The sequence below is a fragment of the Rhineura floridana genome, chromosome 1 (genome assembly GCF_030035675.1).
Source record: "Rhineura floridana isolate rRhiFlo1 chromosome 1, rRhiFlo1.hap2, whole genome shotgun sequence".
Lineage (NCBI taxonomy): Eukaryota > Metazoa > Chordata > Lepidosauria > Squamata > Rhineuridae > Rhineura > Rhineura floridana.
The window spans coordinates 142,699,346-142,724,031 of record NC_084480.1 but is presented as its reverse complement, the minus strand read 5'-3'; the positions used below and the strand labels follow the sequence as shown (position 1 = coordinate 142,724,031).

Here is a 24,686-nt window from a genome sequence, read left to right as displayed (position 1 = left end):
CTTCCTCCCCTCACCAGCTAAGGCCTGTGTGGGTTTTGAGGGCAAAGCAAAGATTTGTTCCTGTTGGATTTGTCAGGGTATCTGCATTCTCAGTATCCCTGTTATACCAACCCGATTTGGAAAGAAACAAACTCAAGAAGCACTGCTTTTTTCTAATGATAGTTCCATGTGTGTTGTTTAAGGAGATCAGAGATGCCAGCACTGGATAAATGCTCACCTATGGAAAAGTTTATTAGTGTTGGGTTAGGAGAGGTCACAAAACAGTTCAGAAGACAGTAGGGACAAGGTCAAAAGGTTTGAGAAACAGTGCATTAAAGTGATGTACGAAGTCCTATGAAACAGTATTAACAACTATTCTTCATGCTTTGGGGTGAGTGAGGGGGGAAAGCTTATATCGAGCTAATGCCCATCACCTTTTTTAAACATACAAGTGTTACATTTGGCATTTCCCAGGTCAAGATATTGCATTCTGGCTGAATGCTCTTCATTTGCTGTTTTAAGTGGATAGGCATCCTGGCCAAGTACTCAGGATATCTTCAAACCTGAGCCAGGGTACTGGTTCAAATTGAATAATGCCTCAAATCCTCTGAAAATTAGTTCTTTCTTTCTTTCTTTCTTTTTTGTTTGAGAGAGAGAGAGGTGTAAAAAATTAGGGACAGCATGGGCAACAACATTTTATATTTATATGGTTTAGATTTAGGCTTGTGGCAGCTAGACAGACTTTACAAAGTAGGGCATTCAGTTATCAGGCCATGCCATATTTGTTTGTTTGTTTAAATTCTTACATTTTCCTCCCAACTATTCAAGATAGTGTACATGGTTCTTCCTTCCCCATTTTATCCTCACAACAACCCTGTTAGGTAAGTTTGGCTGAGAGACTGTGACTGGCCTAAGGTCACATGTCCAACCTAACCTACATAGTGGAGTGCAGTGGATCAAAATCATGGACAAACTGAATTTTCACAAATTTGAGATGTTGAGAATATTAGTGAAAATGTCCCGTCCCAAATGCATTCTGCACTAGTCAGGATACTGCAATACATAGCAAATTATACTGAAATAGTTGCATATCTATATTTCTCTTACAGACTAAAAATGGGTAGGGTCCTTCTCAGGAACCTTTTGAAATTAAGACCAAAACCATTTTATATTTGTATTTTCAAAAAACTGTGTTTGTGGCTGAGATTTAAATACTGTCACCAATATTACAGCATTAACCCATACACACACACCAGCAAAGGTATTATGGTAGTACCGCCTTTTACTGCATGTGTGAGTGCACACTAATTTAAAGTTGTCAGGTCTGAGCTTCCAAATGTTTTTGCCTCCTTCTCATAGTCTCCAGGGGAAAGGATAAAATCTCAGGGTAAACTGCCAGAATTTAAGGACTAGGCAATTTTGGATTGGGATGATGAGAATATTTGCTTATTGGCTCTACTTCTATGTCTATCATGTCTCTACTATGTCTCCTAAATCATGAGGTACCATAGGCTCCACCCACCAATCTGCCAGCACCATTCATTATTCCCTAGGCTCTTCCCCCTGAAATGTTGGGACTGCAGCTCTGGAAACCTGGCAAACCTATCTACAGTGGGTACATGCATTCCAGAGCACAATCAATCCTTGTTGTCTGCACTGTTCCCCCACAGATAGGGTTGCCAGCCTCCAAAAGGTCTTTTGTGTCTTTAAAAGTTGTGCAGAGGGGAAGGGAGAATTCCACCTAGTGGTTTTTCCCATTACAGTGTTGCAAGAACACCTGCACTTGGCTGACTTTCTCTTCTCCTAAAGATACAGGATCAGTCTCAGGCCTTGAACCTGGCAACCTTACCCACAGATGGTAGTAATTATGTTACAACATGAGGGAATGCCATCTTTGTGCAAGCAAAAGTGAAGCTGGCATGAAAGAGACACTTTCATTGGCTATGTTGCTCCATCGTCTAAGGTTACTTTTTAAGATATTCAAAGGAAAGACAGTATTTTTTCAAAAGCTAATTATCTGGATAATCCAGTCACATTCCCATTGGGGGTTTTTGGTCATGTTATTACAAATATACAAATTGAGCTTGTATATATTTTTCTCCCCTCACCCCTTTCTCCCTAGTGTCAATATTTTTAGTTTGAGTACACTATTTTACAAGGAGAGGATTGCTGCAAAAGTTTTAAGAGCAAGTCAACAGGTTGCAAGGCAATCCCCAGTGTTAATGTTCTCCTTTAAATCTTTTGAAGCTTTTCGTATACTGAAGGTGAACCAACTCTTTTTTCCTAGCTATCCCCTCAAACCACTACAGGAACTGAAACACTGCTGTGAAGACTTATTGTATGCAAAGCAGAAGTTTGCCACCAGTTCAAGTATAGGAGGAATGCAGAACTCTGCACTCTGGGGATTTTAGGGTTGGGGGAGTTAGAACTAGTATAGAGAGTGTTGGACAAGGACCAGGGAAACCCAAGTTTAAATCCCTGTTCCCAGGAGAAGGAACAACGCACTTAAATGTACAACACTGACTTCAACTCAACTGAGCATTTGTGTACCTTGAGACTCTAACTCTACTTCCCCCTCCCCTCTTATATTGGTGCTTTTCTTTCTTTCCCCTTTTAAAATCCATATTATTATCTTTATTTATACCCCGCCCTTTTTCCAAACTGGAACTCAAGGCGACTTCCAGATAAAAATAAGTACATATCATTAAGAACCTATAAAAATATAAAACATATAAACATATAAAATCAGCATTAAAACAGGATTAAACTATTAAGATGTTAAAACCAATTAGATATACACTTAAAATACTGCAACCCAGTTTAGGAGCATACAAGTAAAACAATACCATACAGCATCCTCTTCAGTCACTACCCTTAAAACCTTCAGTTCCAAAGGCCTGCCAGAAGAAAAAAGTCTTTAGCTGTCGGCGGAAGGACTGCACACAGGAGGTCATTCTTACCTCCCTAGGGAGGGAGTTCCAGAGCCTAGGGGCAGCCACCGAAAAGGCCCTATCTTGTGTCCCCATCAGTCGCACTTGTGAAGGTGTTGGGATCGTGAGAAGGGCCTCTCCTGAAGATCTCAGGGCCCGGGCAGGTTCATATAGGGAGATACGGTCTGACAAATAGCCTGGACCTAAGCCGTATAGGGCTTTATAGGTTATAACCAGCACTTTGAATTGTGTCCGGAAACCGACTGGCAGCCAGTGGAGCTGTTGCAGCAGGGGAGTTGTATGGTCCCTGTAACCAGCCCCAGTTAACATTCTGGCTGCAGCTTGTTGCACCAACTGAAGTTTCCGAACAGTCCAAAGGCAGCCCCATGTAGAGCGCGTTACAGTAGTCTAAGCGGGATGTAACTAAGGCATGTGTCACCATAGCCAGATCAGATGACTCCAGGAATGGGTGCAGTTGGCACACTAGTCTTAACTGTGCAAAAGCATTCCTGGCCACCGCAGAAATCTGGGCCTCCAGGTTTAAGGCTGAGTCCAGGAGCACACCCAAACTGTGAACCTGCGTCTTCAGGGGGAGTGTAACCCCATCCAGCACAGGCTGAACCCCTATTCCCTGATCCACCTTTCGACTGACTAGGAGCACCTCTGTCTTGTCTGGATTAAGCTTTAGCTTGTTCACCCTCATCCAGTCCACCACTATCAGACACTGGTTTAGAACTGAGACAGTTTCCTTGGAATTAGGTGGAAAGGAGAAGTAGAGTTGGGTGTCATCTGCATACTGATGGCACCGAACCCCAAACCTCCGGACAGCCTCTCCCAGCAGTTTCATGTAGATATTAAATAGCATGGGGGACAAAACTGAACCCTGAGGGACCCCACAGGCCAACGGCCAAGGAGTTGAACAGGAATCCCCCAGCACCACCTTCTGGGTTCGACCCTCCAGGAAGGAATGGAGCCATCGTAAAACGGTGCCCCCAAGTCCCATCCCGGTAAGGCGACCCAGAAGGATACCATGGTTGATGGTATTGAAAGCCGTTGAGAGGTCCAACAGAACCAACAGGGACACAATCCCCCTGTCTAGTTCGCTGAGTAGGTCATCTACCAAGGCGACCAAAGCCGTCTCCGTCCCATAACCAGGTCTGAAACCAGACTGAAATGGATCTAGATAATCCGTTTCATCCAGGAATCCCTGTAGTTAGGAGGCCACCACACGCTCTATTCCATACTCAGACATGAAGCTTTCTTGGGCCAGTCATTCCCTCTCAGTCTAACCTACTTCATAGATTAGGATTATGAGGATAAAATGGAGACTAGGATAGAAAAAGTTCAGGTATGTTGCTCTGAGTTCCTTGGAGAAATGATGCAATACAAATGTAATTAATAATAATTTATATCACAAGGAGCTTTGGGAAATATTCATGGAAATTACCCATTTTTTCTCACAGCAACTTTATAATATAGGTTAGGCTAATATTGTTCCACGGCAATTTGAGCCCAAGCCACCCCCTCTCCCCTGGGTCCAAGTTCTACATTCTAACCACTATATCATCCAGGTTCCCCAAATAGTAATTTTCATCAGATTTCTCATATTTATCTTTCCATGCCACATACTCTTGTTTTCTGAGCAGCCCACAAATAGAACATCCAGAAACATTTGGAGTAGTCACAAACCCTTGCACAACATATGGCAGTATTATCCACAGGGTCTTCAAGACGACCTATTTATTAAGCATTCAACCTGATTTATTTGCACAATGCGTACAAGAAGGTTAGATTGTGTCCAGTCTTTATTGACCATTCAATTCTGATTTGTTTTCAGGGTGGTTGAACACATTCTGATTTGCTTGAGGGCTTGTTTGTACATCTTCCTGTACGTATGTTCATCCCACACTTTCTAGCGCATTTCCCCATCACTTTCCTAACAGCAAGAAGGTTGGGGTTTTTTTAAAGCAGATTTGTTGTGCTAGGTCAACAGAGCACTTTAATCCACTCTAGTTGCACAAATATGCAACTTTAATCCACTCTAATTGCACAAATCTAAATTTCTGGTATGTGCTTGAATCAGTCCTGCATAAGTAGTGAGACTCTGGAGGCGCCCTACTAGTCTGCACTGGTGTGAAAGGCACAGATCAACACAACATTCAGTAGGGACATAGACTGTACTCATATAGCCACCAAGAGCAGGAATTACAAATAATGCCCAGGAGGCAATTCATGTGCCTTTTTGAAAATAGACATGGGGCTATTTGTCCAATATGAAAATGACCCTGATCCTAGGAAAAGGCAGGGAAACAAATCACAAAAGACCATGTGCAAACTAGCTCAAAGCCCAGATGACACTGCTGGACAAGATCTATAGCAACACACTCCATGGAATTTTTGGCAATACCAAATCTAAATGCATACCTCGTCACTACACACGAGGGTCCCAAGAGCACATACACACATACACTCATGCACACACACACACTAAAAATGACCCTGCAAAAAAAGGAAGCAGAAGGCAAATAATAAAGCAAGAAAACTTACATACAAGCCCATACTCTAACCCTAGCATCTCCCTTTAAAAACAAGTTGTTAAACTCATTTCAGGTATTACATTTAACACGCTATTAATGCTTAAATAAAATATAGAATATATAATTTCATAAATTACAGTAAGGAAATTTCCACATATTCCTCAATATCAAGAATATTCTTTAGACTGATAAATCAGAAATACCATCTAGGCAGCTTTTATTAGTTTGGAGAGGAGGGGAGGGGAGTATTTAAATCCATCTTGATTTCTTCTCAGGTAATGAAATGGGAGTTGGGCAGCAAATCCAAGCATCTTGCACATTTATAAAATATTGCATTAAACTTTATTTAAGCTAATAGTGTACACCACCAGAGAGGCAAAGGGTAGGGTTAGTGGGACAAGAGGGATTATTTGCTAAGATCTGTTTGTGAGTATATTAGTCGCTTGTTCTGCCTCTGAATTTTGTATAACCAAACACAACTAGTAAAGATTTCTTCATTCTCTGACATGATTCGGTTATTATTTGGAAAATGCTAACTGCAAAATATTGCCCTCATATTGAACACTGTCGATGAGATTTGATTACATTTGTCCCCAAAAAGTAATCATTGCTGCATACCACTTCTCTATGTCCGTGTAATTGCAGCATGAAAAACATTTAAAGTCGCATTTCTTTATTTTAAAATAAAATATACTGCTTAATGGCATTAAAAAAACTATGCAGTTTTTAAAAAATAAAAACTACAACATCATTCATTAACATTTTCTAAAAGCAAGATTAAAAAATATGAACTCAAAGTCAGAAGAGCAGCCCCACCACCACCACCACCCCATCTCTCTGCATGATTTACTACTCTGGCTGTGCCTCCCTCAAATCAGCCTCTACTGGGAAACAGTAACTCTGTGGTGTCTCTGCATTCCAAACTCTGAAAAACTACTATTTGTACCTAAATTGAGTAATGCTCATGTAAATGTTATATTCAGATTCATCTTCACTATTGTCCTAAGAAATGTGGGGTTCATACAGGGCCAGCACCAGGCATGCCAGGTCCCTTGGGCACCAGCCTGCCCCGGGTCCTGGCACCTGCACGCACGCGCATTCCGCCTACCTATCTTTCCCTTAGTGAATGCTGCCCATGCTATGCACACATGCCTGCCATCAACCAAGATGGCAGCTGAGGCTTTCCTAAGGGGCTGATCCCCCTGCTGCCATCTTAGTTGATGGCATGCATGCATGCTATGCACGGGCATCCCTGCCATCAACCAAGATGGCCACAGGGGCATCAGCCCCTTAGGAAAACCTCAGCCGCCATCTTGGTTGATGGCAAGCTTGTGCCCGCAGCACAACCAGCATTTACATCAAGGGAGAAGTAGGTGGGGCATGCAGGCAGGCACTGCGGGCCTGCGTGGCAATAGGGGTGGGTGCCTGGGAGCTCCCTCTTGTGATCCACAGCAGGGTTGGGAGCCGACACTGCCGTGGATTGCAGAAGGGAGCACTACCCACCCACCCTAAGAAGGGGCCCTTCAGGAGCTCTTGGCCAGGGCCCAACCCTGCCGCCCTCTGGCACTGGCACTGGGTTCATATAATGAGACATTTCATCTAGTTTTATTCCCCTTGAATAGGCTCTTTTTCAACATTATATTTGTTAATGCCCATTCCCCAAATCAAGGTCCTCTGATTTGGTCAAATTAAATGTTTAACCTGCCTGATGTACTACCAAGGCTGCAATCCTAACCTCACTTACCTGGGACTAAGCCCCACTGACTTCAATAGGCCTTACCTCTGAGTAGACCTGGTTAAAGTTGTGCTGTAAATCTATTAATTGGATCCAAAAGGCATGGGCCAGACCCGCTCTATTTGAATAAGCATTAAAATGGTGTATAATATATTGTGTATAATAGGAGCTGACATCCCTGTTCATCTTTCATATATGCTGAAGACACACCTCTTTGAGACCTGAGATGTATATTTTTAGGAACTACCCTATTTTTTGTGATTTTATTATTTTAGGTTGTTTTTAACTGTTTTTAATTATGCATTTTAAAACTGTTGTGACCCACCCTGCAACCTTTGAGTGAAGGGGAGGCAATAAATCTAAATAGGAGGAGGAGGAGGAGGAGGAGGAATAGGACTAGTAATACCACCTTCCCAACAAGACACACAAGAGGATTGCAGTGCATTCACAAAAACAAATAAGAATGGAGCTAAAGGATATAACTTGTTTGCATAAATCCCTTTTTACAAATATGTACTTTTATTTCCAGTCAATTTTACATGTGAACATTTGTAAACAAAATTCCAGACTAGCAGTGTTAAATCTGTTGCAGCAAAAACAACAAAAAGTCTTGTTGCACCTTAAAGGCTAATAAATTTTATTCTGGAATAAACTTCTGTGGATTTTGTGGATCAAATGCAATTTTTAAAAAAACAAAACAAAACTCAGGATATTCATCCCACACAGCAGGGCAACTCCTAAAACAGAGATGAGGAACCGATGTTGTTGGGACTACAACTCCCATCACCTCTGACCATTGGTGATGTTAGATGGGGCTGACAATAGCTGCAGTTCTATAACATCAGCAGAGTCACAGGTTTCCAACCCTGACCTACAGCCTCTAAAGGAGAGGAATGTTTAGCTAAGTGTCTGACTGATGGATTTTCAGGGCGACTAGCATTCCTGCCAGCAGAGGGAGCAGCAGCAGCACTTGATGGCAAGTGAAAAACTGTCCCAACTTCTAATCATTTAAGGAAGTCTCCCGTCCTGGTCTTCCACTAGGAGGGGGTCAGGATCTGCCTTCTCTTGAACAGATATAAGATGACATTATATACTATTTTTAAAAAAAACCTCTCGCTCTCTTTTGGACCTTTTATTTTCTTGGTGCAAAATGAAATAAAAATTAAAATGGATATAATCAGATGAATGGCTTTGTCATCACCTTCAGGGTACTGGATGTCCTGCACACACAGCTCAAGCAGATAGATAGACAACAGACAGAGCAGACAGATACAACTTCATCAATATATACATGTTTTCTAGGCTCTTGTCTGTTCACTTAGTATAAATCAGGCTTCACATTTATTCATAAACATGATGGTCTTAGTTTATCATTTTACTCATCAGGCACTGACTGTGGTTTTTTGTGTGTGGTTTTTTTTTTTTTCTTGTTTAGGTTAGAGAAGGATGTGAGGCTCTGGTTCAACAGTATCCTTTTCCCAGTCCTCTAATCAAGAGTGATAATTATGCACAAACACACCCACACATGTTCTACCTGCTCTATTTGAACAGTTGCACATAGCTGCAAAGGAAGCTGCCTACACAGCACACATGTACACAATGGCACTGAATGTCATTACATGGGAGTCCAGCAGTAACCAGGGCAAAGACTACATGCTAGCAGCTAAAGGTGCCAGACAATGTTTCTGGCTGTAAGTCTGATTCTGCTGATCAGGAAACCACCAAACATGAGGCTGAGAGGAAGGAGCCCATTGAACCAAATGCCACAGGACCAGACCTGTAGAACCAGAGCCTGGATCTTCATGGGTGCCTCTCTCTGGGTCTGAAGTGTCAGGGATGTCATCACCCCTTCAGGTGATGAAGCAGAGGACTCTGAAACAGAAAGGGAAGGGCACACAGGACATGTGCCAGACGCATTCCATCCTCTGACACAGAGGACTCCATGGAAGACTCACTGCAACCAGATACTCTTCCACTCCATCACAGTAAGAGACTAATGGAGAGGGCTGGGCGCCTTTAAGCAAAGTGGTATCTTTCAGTATGGGCAAGGCTCACAATTAGAAGGCAGCTGTGCTGCTGCTATATAGGGCTCGGTTTGGTCCCTGTTGAAGCAACAAAGGAGCTTTGTGTTCATATAACATAAACAGAAGTCTTCTTTACCTAGTCTTGTCTCAGTCTGCCGTGTATCCTGCCCCATTCAGCCCAGTACCCAGCCTGAACCTTAACCTGTAGCCAGCCCGAGTTCCAGCTTACCACAGCAGAGAGCATAACATGAAGAAACTACTACCTTGATCATCCCAGAGTGCAGGACATGGAATAAAGGGCTCAAGTTACAGGAAGTCAGATTTCAGCTGAACTTCATGAAAAACTTCCTAACAGTTACAGCAGTATGACAATGGAACCAATTACCTAGGGAGGAGGTGGGTTCTCCAACACTGGAGGCGTTCAGGAAGCAGCTGGACGGCCACCTGTCAGGTATGTTTTAACTTGGATACCTGCACTGAGCAGGGTGTTGGACTCTATGGCCTTATAGGCCCCTTCCAACTCTACTATTCTATGATTCTTTGCCTTGCACTATACCTCTCCAGTCCAACAGCACAGGAAGTAAAAGCCCATGAAACACAGGAGAGGTACCTGTCTGGAGGCCACAGGATTTGTCCTTTAAAAGATTCTATTTTTCCATGAGGAGGCAGAGCTTAAAAGAGATGGATTAGAGGCAGAGGGGTCTGTTTCCAGGCCTGGTCAGAGCAAGTTGCTCACTAGGAATTCTGCATGGTGCTGCAACAACTGGCCTGCATTGCTTCGTGAGCACCTCCACAAGACGAGAACAAGACACTGATCCATAGAACTATACAAGCAACAAAAGGCCCTACCTACTATATTTGAAGGGGAAAGTGCATAAACTGCCACAAGAATATCCCTTTTGGGTAATCTCTGGGATAACATACAATCAAAATTTATATTCCACCAGCTACAGGACCAATTACCTGCAGTGAGTACAGGAAACATGTATTAAGCTGGCAATTCTTTTGGTGGGCAGGTGGTGGTATGAAAAATCTCAAGTGAACTGCTCAAGATACTGTATATTCTAGTCATGTTAATGTTAATGTTGCGCTGTGTGTAGTTGTGTTGCTTAATTTCGTTTAAAAGCAGCAGCACAGCAGCAGAGAGTAACAGCAGATGTTGAAATGCGAGTGTGCCAGCGTGTGTGTGCGTTTGCCTAAGAAAGCAGGCTTTTACCCTGCGTCAGCATCACTGAGACTGGAGACTTAGTAAAATAAGAAAAACTACTTTATTTAGAGAAATACATAGTAGATAGAAAAGGCATACCTAGTTCTAACTAACTAGCTAAGTTGGAGGCATAACACCCAGGTGTAGGAGTCAGCCCCATGCTCGGAGAGAGAGCAGAGACAAAGGGAGTCTCCTCTCTCCTGGTCAGCCAGAGAAAAAAGGAATGGAAAAGGCGGAAGGAGGAGGGGCAGGTAAGCTTCCATAAAGGCGTCACAGTCTAGCGACAGAAGGAAGTCAATCAGAGCATCACAGGTAAAAGGTAAACAAAGCCTATCCATCTGGAGGACCCTAGCTCTATCTTCCCTCTGGAGCTTAAACAAAAGAATAAAACTTCCAACAGTTAATATGAAAAGTCCATAGTTCTCTGACAATATGTATGTATGTTTATATATCTGTTTGGTTATTTATTTGAAACATCTATATACTGCCTTTCCTCAGAAGAGCTCAAGACAGCTAACAAGAGGTAAAACCACAAATTAACATTTTATTATAACATCACTTACAAACTAACTCTAAAATAATAGCAAAAAACCCTAGAATACAGCAGAAATAAAATTATATTAAAAACAGAGATGACTGAAACCAATTTAATAAAACAGTTAATCACAGAAGGCATTCACCTGGCATTTTCTAAAAATTAGGCTCATTTCTACTATTCTCAATCTGAAAACTTTGAAAATGTAGCCATTTTTAATGTTAAAAAAGCATTGCTTTCTATACTTATTTTTAATTTAAGAGAGCTAAGATATGTTTAACATGAGCAGTTTTTATGCTCACAAGACTTTCCCTGCAACTTTGAAACTATAAAATAAAATAACTGCAATTTCCCTCCAATATGCATTCTAAATGGAAAGACATCTTGTGCTGGAAAATTACCAACATTTAAACAAGTTAACATGTTCAAAAACACCACTATGGCTACAGCACAAAAGCATCTGCCTTTTTTTTCTTAAAGGAAGGTGAGGAATTCATCTCCATTTAGCAAGCATCTCCTATCTAGTTGCTGCCCATATTCTGATTCTTTTGTCAGTCTTCAGTAGTGTGTCCTTTAGCTATAAGTAAAAACAACTGATTCCCCACTAAGACACATCTGCTCTGAATCCATATTACAACAGAGGGGAAAATGACACCTTCAGTTGCATAAACCAATAAAGATTGTCTGATATAGTTTGCTCCTGTTGCTACCAGGCATGCAACCCACTGAGTTAAAGACTGGTGACATCTGCTAAAGAATGTCAAGGGTGAAGTGAATAGAAAAAAGTAAAGAATCATAGTGTGTCATGAGTAAAAGTTACAAGTTCTGAGGAAAGAGCCCATTCTGTACCACTAGCAACCATTACTCATATAACATCTGTGACGTAATTGCTGTTTAATATTTCCTTCTATTTGAGCTGACCTATGGATAGATCAAATATGCAAAAAAGAATATTGACTGTGTCACTTTTAAAAAGTCAGAAAATGTTAACTCTGCCCCTTCTGCATATTTTGCATTATACTACTCTCTATAATTAAATAACCATATACTTTTCCCACCAAAAGATGCAATGCCCTAAGATAATTATGACATCTTTCAAATTGGAAAAATCATCTTGAAGCACCTGTTTGCTGCAAATTGGTTGCATTAAACAGACAGCTATATACATTTTTCAGTGTGGGTATTTTTCAGCACACTCTTGTACAAGAAACAAATCCCACTGAGTTCAGAAGTAAGTCCCATTAAATGTATTACTAGGGTTGCAGCCTCAATTATATTTCTAAATTGCAGGCTGCAATCCTAACCCCATTTACCTGGGAATAAGCCCTTATGAATTCAATAGGACTTCTGAATAGGCATGGTTGCAATTGTGCTGTTAGTCACAAGAAAGGTACAAAACACACTGGTATCAATTAATATGCAAATCCTCACAAAAATCGGTAAAATAATACTCTATGGTGAATATTACAGCTATATTACTCCACCCTAACTTACAGTTGAAAGGAAATATTAAACACCACTGAATTTGCAGGAAGGGTGTTGGCGCCGCCAGGCTCTGCCAGCAGAAGTCCCCCCCAGGCACAGCTGTGGCACAGCCAGGCAACTTTGCCACCATCTGGACACAGCTGGAGCCCAGCCAGCTCAGTCGAGACTGGCACAAGTGGAGCAGGTGGAAGGCTCGAACAAGAAGCATTCCGGGGGGGTGTCGGGCAGAACCAAGGGGAGGTGGACTTCCACCTCATCCTGAAGCCATTTGGCTTGATCCTGCAGTCCTCTGTCCCAACAGCCGCTATGCCGGGAAAAAGGGTGGCAGAAGGAAACATTTCATTTCCTTCTGCTATGCCCTGCCAGTGCAACCAGTGTCCTCCCCTCCCATTGGCACCTGAACGGGGGTTGGATTTGGCGGCCTCTTCTGCTGGCTCTGCTGCCGCCAGCCTCCTACAAATTGGACTGTGTCCTGACTCAGTAGTTTTATCTAATATCTTTTTAGCTACTATGTTTTGTCTATGACTTCTTTGTTATGAGTGAAACAAAGTGAATTGAACATTTAATGAGGCTATGTGATTTCAATAATGCATATTTTTTCCTAATTAATTAGATGTTATTATGTGCTGATCAGAATTGTTGTGCTGTGGTGGAGTGAGCTGCTGTGCATGAAGAAATTCCTGGTTTCAGTCTCACCTCAGCTGTAAATTCACTGAATATCCTTATGTAGGCAGCAGCTGTATCTCTCATTCTCCTGTCTGCAAGATAATACTGACCTAACTGAATGGATTATTGCAAAAATTAATGTGGTGATGTGTGTGAAGTGCTTTGAACCTTCAGAAAGTACGTGATTGCTCAGCATTAGTTTTATATCTGTGTTAACTGTCAGATTAAGCCAAATTCCATCAGAGATGGACAAAACAGATTATAATTACATTATTGCCAACTCAAAAGTTTTACACTCGATGCTAGTTCACACACACATGCCCATAGTTAGACTGCTCAGCCATTGATGCCTCATGGATGAATTGGTGACTTATTTCCATTGAAAATCCTTGATGCAGTAGTGATATGAACATTCTGCCTGTGGTGTTAGAGCTCTAGTGACTCATTTCACACATGCAAGCAAACCACTTCATACATTCATTAACAACTGATGAGCATGCAGCTGTAAACAGCTGTAAACCTAAAATACTTCCACTGCAAAAAGTAGAACTGCACTAGAGCAACATCGGGTGCACTCTGTTGACATTGCCAATGGTCTCCCCATGCTTTTCAGTGGAAGGCCAAGTTTCATGTACATGCATCAGTGCTTTCATATTCATACAGAATTACTGGATCATCCAAGTGTTTCTGACAGCTGAAAAACCTGTTTCCAAACCTTTTATTTATATTATTATAATCAGAGAATTCCATTTACTGGAATCAGGTACAGGCACCCTCCAAGATTCACACCCCAATAGGGGGCCCACTACCATACCCTAGAGTCCTCTAGCCCTGTTTTCCTCCTTTTTGCTGTCACTGCATATGAGCAATGATAAGAAAAAGGAGACAAAGCAGCATTCTCCCTTTGCCTTGTGCTCTAGGTACTTATATGGATTGGGCAAGTGAATTGATTGAAATGGAAACAGGTGGGCCTCATTCAGGCAGGGGCCCAATGAGTGTACACCCTCTAAAACTAAAGCCAGCACTGTCTGTTCACATGCTTAGTTTTGTTTTTATGTTCTAAAGCCAACATGAGTTTACTTCTCAGCAGATCTGTGCACACTAGGGTTGTCAGATTGACCCTCCGTGGCGCATTGACCCTCCGTGGCGCAGAGTGGTAAGCGGTGGTAATGCAGCCAAAGCTCTGCTCACGGCTGGAGTTCGATTCCAACGGAAGGAGGAGGTCGAATCTCCGGTAAAAGGGGTCGAGGTCCACTCAGCCTTCCATCCATCCATCCATGCTCGGTAAAATGAGTACCCGGCATATGCTGGGGGTTAAAGAAAGGCTGGGGAAGGAACTGGCAATCCCACCCCATATATACGGTCTGCCTAGTAAACGTCGCAAGACGTCACCCTAAGAGTCAGAAACGACTCGCACTACAAGTGCAGGGACACCTTTACCTTTTAGGGTTGTCAGACCAGAATTAAAAAATCTAATTGATCATAGTCAACTGCCTTTTAACTGATCAACTAACAGGTTGATTTAAATAAAATTGCACACTATCAGAACTTCATTCTAGGTGCTTTTTTAAATATTTAAGGAAGTATAAATAACTAACAGTTTTAATAAACAAAACTTCCACTCCTTGTTTGAAGGGAAGGTAACCTTTAATATTTTTTCTTTAAAAACCTTTTATATTAGTATACCAACCAAAACATGTTGCTTTATGAGAATTCTTTTTATATACATGTAAGAAATAAATAAACCAAAAGATGTCTTTAATTCATAGCCCCACTGATTAGTATCTGTCTTCATTATTTAAAAATGGTCCATACAAAATAATCAACCAAATTTGAGTTGATTTATCTATAAATCATACTCATCACAGGTTGCAGCCCTAGCACAGGCAGATCCACCCTAGTAAATGGCTTAATGATAATTCAGAGTGCAACTGAGCACATTCTTAAAAGCCTTTTAAAAAGGCTTGAATCAGGACATGGTTATTGATACTGATGCTGATGAACTTGTGCTGAACCAAAAAGCCTGGTTCAACAAAAACAAGTCTAAAGGTTTATGTTGTGCCACCACTACTTGCTACAATGCTTTCTGTACTCAAACAGTTTTAATGTACTCAAAAAGCTACAAAATAAAAAGTTGATATTCAAAATGGTTGTTTGAGTACACCCTCAGTCAAACTGATCATGCAAGAAGAGTCAGAGGCATTGCCCAGTTCTCACATTAAAATGATCATGGAGCAGAAGGTGTTTTACCATGTTGTCAGTTCATGCAGTAATTGATGTTTGAAAAGCCACAAGCTCCCATCTTTTTAGTCAAGGAAAATTATGTCAGAATCTCATGCTTTTTCTTCCCACCCAGTTTTTAAGTAAAAATTGTATAGACATGTCACTATACAAAAAGATAACAAATGCAACTCTCAAAAAATATGACAAAGGAAACAAATTCAAAGTCTTTTAAAAACCGTCTGTTTTGCTGATAGGTTGACTCATAATTTCCAGATGGGTTATTTTGTATAGAAATTATAATTTTTACTTATATATAAAAGTATTAGTGTGTGTGTATGTGTATTCAAATTGACTTACAAAGAAAACTGACCTCTTTAAGTTGGAAACAGCTTTGTAGTGGAAAGAAAATAATATCACAGTAGAGTCTGAGGATGAAATTCCATTATTTCTTGACTATAATAAAGAATATGAAAGAAATATATATATTTACCTTCATCCCTTTTGCGTTTGTTGCTTTCAGCACTGGGAGATGTAATCCCCAGAATTCCACTAATGGAGTAGGAAGAGCCTGCCGAGTCTGTGCTTACTGAGGACACTTGTGTTACGGAGCCCGTGGAAGCTATAATTACAAAAACAAATGAATCAGTATGCTTATCCACATGAAAGAGAAAGCCATGTGAATAACTTCTGCCATACTGCCATCTTTGACAATGAGTCTGGGGAGGGGGGGGAGCAAGGAAATTTTCAGCCTGGATACATATATTGAACATTTTAAATTTCATTTTCTGGCACGTCATTCAGTACTATATTATCAGCTTTAGCTGCTGTAACAAAATATTGGCTTTGTACAGCAGCAAGCTAAATTAGCATCATGTATCTTTCAAGTATTACAAAAATATTCTGTCCTGTCCTGTTTTTTGATATGCATCCATGAGAACCGTGATAGAGAGCCGTGCCATAGGAGGGGTAGACAATGGGGTGCCCTCCAGATTTTTTTTGGACTACAACTCCCATCCCTCTATACCATTGACCATGCTGGCTGGGGCTGATGGGAGTTGTAATCCAAAAAATCTGGAGGATGCCATGTTGGCTACCCCTGCCATAGGATATAGTACTTTCCTTAAGTGTTCAAAGTGTTTCATGCTCATTTTATCAGTATCTCATACAATAACCCTGTACAGTAGGTTAGTGTACCCCCATGTTAAGATGGCAAGTGACTTGCTTAAGGGAATCCAATGAGGCTATGGATATCATGGCTGAGATGTGAACTATAGATAAGTGGCTTACAGCTCACGTTGTTAAACACCGTGCTATATTATGTCACAAAATATTGTTTGTTATATCTCATCTTTCCTCCAAGGCATTCAGGACAATATATATGGAGTCATCCTATGAAACAGATTAGGCTAAAAGCTACTTATTTTGCTCCAGGCCACACAACAAAATTCTTGGGTAAGCAGGGATTTGAACCTAAACCTAAACACTAGAAAGCAGCTGCCTCCAACCTGGTGCTCTCTGGATGTTTTAATCAACAATTCCCATCACCCACAGTAATACCAGCTGGAGCTGATGGGAACTGTAGTCCAAAACATGGAGGGCATGAGGTTGGGGAAAGCTGCTTAGAATAACAGTAGCTCACACTCTCCTTGAGTTGACCATAAGGGGCTGTTGCTAAGGCATCTGTTGTATGAAGAAGAAGAGGGTTGTGGTAACAAACCTGCTACTTCATCAGCACTTTGGGGGTTGTAAGGGAAGATGACACTTAGGAACACAGGATACTATGAGCTATTGCTTCAACACAGAGGCTCAAAGAATGAGGCTGCTAGGAAGCAAGACTGGTTCAAACATTGTGACTCCTGAGGTCCACAATGCAAATGATGCCCATGCCAAGTGGTAAAAGTATAATAATAGTATTAAATAGCTAACAATTTGCTGCCCTTCAATGGTATCCAAAATCTGCCTCCTCCTGAGATGGGCATCCCAGTCTGTCAAATAGCAAGGCCAGCCCTATTCAGTACTTGAAGTTCTATTGATTTCACTGAGAATCTTGGCTATACAAGAAATGTTTCAATTGAACTTAATATGCAGACTACGTTTTGTTATGCTTTGGGGGGAGGTCATATCAGTGGCGTTCATATTTTTTTTGTAGTGGATAGCCACTGGGTATTTAGGATTATGTGTTTTACAGGCCCATTTAATCCATCATTCAATGTTTTGTACAGCTCACAAATACATAAATGTATTTATCTGAAGTCTCTTAGGGGGTGAAAGAGTTACCTTTTCATATATGGGATTTACTCAAGACTCTAAAATGCAATTGGAATCAGGGTTTTTATTCCAGAGTAAGGGGTTTGGAGGATTACTTCCCTGTAAAATGAAGTCCTCGGATTTAAACCAGTTTAATTTCCTACTGAAATCAGTGAGATTAAACTGTCTTCAATCCAAGAACTTCATTTTAGCTGGATTGTGGATTAGGCTATTAATATTTTAAAATGCTTGCAGTTCAGGAAATATGGTGATTTTTCTAGATAAATTTTAGTGAATTCAGCTCTAGAGGATTAGGCAGAGAAAACAAATCTTCAGTGAAGAGAAAAGAGGCAGTGAAAATCAAGCACATGCAGTCTATGGAAGCCTGCCTTATAACCCAGTTAAGCTGAACTACTTGGACTCCTCTTATTTGGTTTGACAGAACTATATAAACTTGAATACATTCTATAAGTAGTTTGAGTTAGCAGAGTTTATTTTAAGCAAGGTTATGCTCCTCTGTCAGAGACTCCACAAAGAAAAAAAACCCTGATATAAAATCTATTATTCTTCAATGACTGGAGTTAGACTGTCTGCATCTGAATTAGGCAGAAAAGAAGAAAAATGGCAGAAGAAAGTTTTCAAAGTTTTGCTACCTCTTCACTCAAAATTGCAAATGCACAAAGAATTATAGAAGGATTGGTTGATAAAAGAAAAAAACATATTCAAAACTACTTACTGACTAATGATGCAGAAAATGTTATGAATAACTATCCCTTTCTTGATTTATTACTTTAATTATCTGACATTCTATAGACCCCCATTAGTGGGATGATTTTTTTTTTGGTTTAGATTTCAATTTTCTGTCTCATGGTGAAAGCTATTTATCATAATAATCAGTAAAATTCAAAACCTCTTAGCAGTATTTATAAAATTCATTTACCATGTTCAGCCCTTGGAGAATGACAAAGAAGGTGCATTAGTACGTGTGTGCTGAAGTGTTCTATGCAGAATTATCTGCCCATAAGAGTGATTAAAAGTTCTCTAGAATGAACTGCATTACATTTTTAAGTGTATCTTTAAAAAGTTACCTATGCTGTGACTGGAGGCTGGGACTTGCTGGTTGGGTGGTTGCTGTACCTTTGTCCGTATAATCCTGCATTTAGACAAAAAGCTACTTACTATTAGGTATACAACAACAGAACAAATATTAGCTATGCGGATAAACAATAACTAAGCATAATGAGTATCCAAGCGAATTGTTCCAATTCATTACTGTTGTCTTTCTCAGACTGAAAACTAAAAAGATGTACTGGGCTGTTAATTACCTAAATGTAGTATCAGCCAAAGCTGAAAAAATTGAGAAACATGTACTTATGGAACTGTCCAGGTGTGAATATCAACATTCACATAAGTTTGGACATTCATCATAACAATGTTATTACCCCTTCAAAAGAAATTAAAAGAACTGCAACTGAGCAAATGGACCAAAGTTGAATATGCAACATAAACAGCAAATCAGTGTCTGAAATGCAAGATCTACACTCCACACAAATGTCCCCTTCTGATCCACAGAATGTTAGTTGCACTTAAATCCCATTGACATTCATTGGATTTAAATAAATTGCAATCATAATAATTACATGTATTATTGATCTTAATATGATGTTGTCTCATTAATTTCAATTAGAGTTAAACATGACTAATTTACCCAGATTGGGGCAAAATATGGGGATTGGGGTAGTATGTGGGAGATTGGTACTTTGACTGAAAGGACTGATTCCACTTATTCAGTGAGCAGGATCTGCATAGAGGCACTCATAGCTATGGTAGTTCTAAAACACCACAACAGGAAATACCTCATTATCACTAACTGGGTACTTCTGTTGTGTTTCCTCTCTGCTCATTCCCATTGGCTAGTCACAGCAAATGTATGGAAGAGCCCTAAACAGTAACATCATCAACTTAATTAAACATATATATCTGGATTCATTCCAGATATTTATTTACACCACATTTAAGGCAGCAAACTGTATATATATATTTAAAGAACTTAGTTTTTTAGGTTTTTATTTATGCTAGATTAGGGAACAGACATTAACATAAATAAGATTGTTACAATAGAAAATTTGCAATGGACATGTATTAAAAAAACTGAAAGCAGGAAGTCTACCCTAAATATTTTCCTAGTGACACAAATGGAAATCTTGACATTGATTTAAGTAAGAACAAGATTGATGCACTCAGTACATAGTAGTCTTTTCTCAAATAGCAAACAGTTAATTGATATAATTCTCCACACAGTATATATGCCTGTTTTAATATAATATTTTAGTTGGCAGCTTGTTACATGATGATTTCCTGGCCATTCTCTCAGCTTTGGCCTGGTTATCTTCCAGGGTTTTTTTCCCATGTTTAGTATGTTCACAGAAGAATATCCCCTGTCATTTTAAAAACACTCTCTTTAACACGCCAGAACAGCAAATGATGAAATGACAGTGCCAAATTACTATACCTGCCTCTTCCTTTGCACAGTTGACCAATATGTAAAGTGTATAAGTATTATTATTATGTGTTTGGCTGTAGTTGTTGTGCTGTATTAACAATTAAGGATAGGACCCCATTTGATTAATCCTGTCCTTCCAAACATTTTGATAGATAAGGCACATTTTAAATAAATAAAGTAGGAAGCTTCACACCTATATGCCAAAAGGTTTGCATTTAAAACTTTGTGAGAGTAAATATCGCTCACAAGTCACTGCTTTGAACATACTTTTAGACTATAAGGAGGCAACCCCAGGGGCCAGGGTAGTAACTCATAAAGAGAGCGTGGTTAATTCTGCTGTGTCTTTGCGTCATGGGTGATTGAACTGATCTGATTGCACCTGATGCACAGATACAGTGAATTACCCACCTCTAGAAGAGTTTGATTAGAAGAAGGCAAGATAAGAGCAGTAAATCATATAAAGATGTGGTGGGCAGCCTTCTTAATAGGTGGGAACTTACACGAGTCATTTAATCATAACCAGAAGTGGTACAATATGGACAGTAGATGCATATATGATTCTAAAGGAGAATGAAGTGAAAAGATTGAGAATAGGGCAAACCTTAAAGTAGTAGGAACCCCTAGTTGAGAATTTCTATCTAGAGAAGATTAGTTGAGAAGATTAGCTTTTAAAGTCTGCTCTGCAAGTACTCTGTTTTTACTAGAAGAAACCTAGCTGGAAGGAAGCTCTGAAGGCTGTATCTGCACTGCTGCAAATCAGCAGCTAAAAGTTTACATTCCTCACATCTCAGCATGCAACGGACCCATAGGATCTGCACCAGGCTGTACAGTGTTTTTGTGTTGAATATATGGCCTTAGGAACCAAACAGGTGATTGGTGCAATTCCTACACACCAGTCACGGTGCTGGCACCAGCTCTTCCACAAAGCACTTGATCTAAAGTCTTTTTTTCCCTCTCTTCAGTGCTAGAGCTCATCTAGTAGAAGCTATAAGAAAGAAGCAGATTTATTTATTTAAAAGTATTTTACCTCATTTTTCAGTCCCAAAAGCTCCCAAAGTGGCTCCCGTATCAATCAAAAGAACACACATTTTATGAACAGTTCACTTCCCTCTTAGTGAACATCCTCAAACAACCTCATACACTTATGGGATTAGGGGGAAGAGAACTCCTTCATCAGAGGTAGTGACTTCCAGGCAGACCAGGGAGCTACCCAGGACTTCTAATTTTAATATGTTAATGAGAAGGTCCCATTTTTTTGTGTGTTAAATGTATACTTATTGGACTAGGTCCCTTCTATGGCAGGGTCAGTGTGGGGTTACGGGAAAAGGGGGTAAGTGGGGAAAAATTGGTGAGAACCTTGAGGCACCTTCTATTTATTTATTTATTATTTATTAATTTATTATTTAATTTGTATCCCACTCTTCCTCCCAGCAGGAGCCCAGGGCGGCAAACAAAGTGCTAAAAATACTTTGATAGATGATGATAGACTGCCTTCAAGTCGATTCCAGCTTATGGAGACCCTATGAATAGGGTTTTCATGGTAAACAGTATTCAGAGGTGGTTTTACCATTGCCTTCCTCAGAGGCTGAGAGGCAGTGACTGCCCAAGGTCACCCAGTGCGCTTCATGGCTGTGTGGGGATTCGAACCCTTGTCTCCCAGGTCATAGTCCAACACCTTAACCACTACATCACACTGGCTCACTTTATAACATCATAAAAACAGATCTTAAAATACATTAAAACGAAACATTAAAAAAAACAACTTTAAAAAGGGTTAAAAACATTATTAAAAAACATATTAAGCAATTCTAACACAGACGCAAACTGGGACAGGTCTCAACCTAAAAGGCTTGTTGAAAGAGGAAAGTCTTCAAAAGGCACTGAAAAGATAGCAGAGATGGTGCCTGCCTAATATTCAAAGGGAGGGAATTCCACAGGTAGGTGCTGCCACACAAAAGGTCTGTTTCCTACATTGTGCAGAACGAACCTCCTGATAAGATGGTATCTGCAGGAGGGCCTCACCTGCAGAGCGCAGTGATCGACTGGGTATATAAGGGGTAAGACGGTCTTTCAGGTATCCTGGTCCCGAGCTGTATAGGGCTTTGTACACCAAAACTAGAACCTTGAACTTGGCCAGGTAGCAAATGGGCAGCCAGTGCAATTCTTTCAGCAGCGGAGTGACATGTTGGCGATATCCTGCCCCAGTGAGCAGTCTCGCCACTGCATTTTGCACCAGTTGCAGCTTCCGGACCAACCTCAAGGGCAGCCCCACATAGAGCACATTACAGTAATCCAGCCTGGAGGTTACCAGTGCATGGACAACAGTGGTCAGGCTATCCCAGTCCAGAAACGGCCGCAGCTTTCTCACCAGCTAAAGCTGGTAAAAGGCACTCCTAGCCACTGAGGTCACCTGGGGCTCTAGCGACAAAGATGGATCCAGGAGCACCCCCAGACTACGGACCTGCTCTTTCTGAGGGAGTACGACCCCGTCCAAACCAATTATCTGAACTCGGGAACCACCAACCCACAGCCCCTCCATCTTGCTAGGATTCAGACTCAGTTTATAGGCCCTCATCCAGCCCACCACCAAGTCCAGGCAGCGGTCCAGGGCTTGCACGGCCTCTCCCGATTCAGATGTTACAGAGAAATAGAGCTGGGTATCATCAGCATACTGCTGACACCTTGCTCCAAAGCTCCTGATGACTGCTCCCAAGGGCTTCATATAGATGTTAAACAGCATGGGGGACAAGATGGTATCCTGCTGCACCCCACAGCACAGATACCAGGAGGCCGAAAGACAGTCACCCAATGCTATTCTCTGAGAGCGACCTTGGAGATAGGATCAGAACCACTGTAAAACAGTGCCTCCAATACCCAGTTCACCAAGTCAGCCCAGAAGGATACCATGATCAATGGTATCAAAAGCCGCTGAGAGATCAAGTAAGAACAGGCTCGCACTCCCCCTGTCCTTCTCACCTCTAGAAGGTGAAATGGGGCTTCCTCAGACCTATCCATCAAAGCCTCAAGGCCAGATGCTGAGGACAGGAGCCCGCGTTGAGGACTGTTCTGATCATAGACTCAATGCCTCAAAGCTGGAGTTGAGAGTGAGATGGACACGACACCCTAGGCACAATTAATGTGCCAGCAATGAAAGGCCAGGAGTAGCTAGTTCACTACTCTATGGCCTAGAGCCAAGGTTACTTGCTCAAAAATCTGAGCTGCTAGAATTAAGTTTCATAACATCCAGATTTGTAGGAGCCCACACTGATCTTTTAAAATAATCTAGGTTCCCTCCGCAGATCTCAGTTTGGACAATTGGCTTAATTTGGTTTTCAGTTTCTATCCGGCTTAATTGGTTTATTCCTTAAAAGGTTATTTACTTTAATTGGTTTAATTTGGTTCAGTTGGTTTAATTGGCATTAATAATACGTTCTTAACCCATATGCTTGGTGTCTGCCTCATCATTTTGAGTGGGTATGGGTACAATTATTTTTCCAGCTGCTTCTTGCTTTCTCAGCAGCAGTAGGTGTTGACCAAGATAAACATAACGCTTCTAGGGGTCATATGATAGATGTACTTGTGAGCCTGGGTCTAACAAGGGGCAGGAATGCTTCCACACATGATATAGCTTTCTCCACTACGTGGGGTATTGGCCAGCCAGGTCAGAGATAGGGACTCTTCTGGAAGGCACCTGTTTGGCAAAGGCTGGAATAGGGACATTCAGATGAATGAACTGATGAGCCACTGTTGATCATAACTTCCTGTTTCATGTCCACTGTATGTTTATAGACACGCATCCTCGCCCCATGCTTTTAAGTGTTCACTGCATCAAACATTACATAGCAAAAATGAATGCCACCTATGAATCATCCCTGAATAGGACTAGATTTTATTAGGTTCTAACATAACATTCAAACTCTATAATGCTCTGCACAGCTACATTTTCTCAATGTATTTGTTCTCTGTCTTAGAAATTATCATGTCTGATCAATATTTTTCCTGCTCTGCAGAAATATGTACTTGCTGAAAGAGCCATAGCCCCTCCTTCAAGAGACATTAATTTGCCCTCTCCTGGAAACTGTAAGTTGTGCAGTACAAGACAGAAGAGCACACACTTTCTATGTGTCAGTCAGTGCATGTATTTGTCCATTTGCTATTGTCCCTCCACTTATACCTTATCTTTCCAGAACTATAAAGCATTTCATTCACTAGGAGTGGATTCAAGTTTACTTGTCATCCTGCAAACATTTTTTTTTATCCTCAGCAGACAACGAACATAAGCAGAGGCCCCAGCTGGGCCTGCACCATGTTTTATCAGTTACTGGAGTAGTATCAAGATCCTGCTGAGAATACCAGACTTAGAGGAATGAATTGAAAGAAAAGAGCAACTAGAAAAACTTCTCAGTCCCAAACACATTACTTAGGAGTAGGATTTAACTGCCGCATCATATATATATTGTTAATAATATTTTCAGCCCCTTTCTCTGAAAGCCCTGTGTGTGCTTGTCCCCAGCAGCTGGTATTCTAATGACCTTCTCTAGTTGTGAATGTAAGTTCTTTTAAACTATTTTTAATGCTGTATTTTATATTGTTATGACCAACCTTGGGACCTTCT

At 40.9% G+C, this 24,686-nt stretch overlaps 1 protein-coding gene across 2 annotated transcripts in view; it reads right to left on the bottom strand.

Moving 5' to 3' along the window:
- Positions 1 to 24,686, bottom strand: part of PAX5 (paired box 5) — a 348,343-nt gene that overhangs the window by 306,805 nt on the left and 16,852 nt on the right. For both annotated transcript variants that reach the window (XM_061634654.1, XM_061634664.1), the window contains 2 exons: positions 18,657 to 18,721; positions 15,812 to 15,940 (listed from right to left, as the gene is read on the bottom strand). In XM_061634654.1, coding sequence (XP_061490638.1) covers positions 15,812 to 15,940; positions 18,657 to 18,721 — 194 coding nt within the window. The remainder of the gene's footprint in view (positions 1 to 15,811; positions 15,941 to 18,656; positions 18,722 to 24,686) is intronic.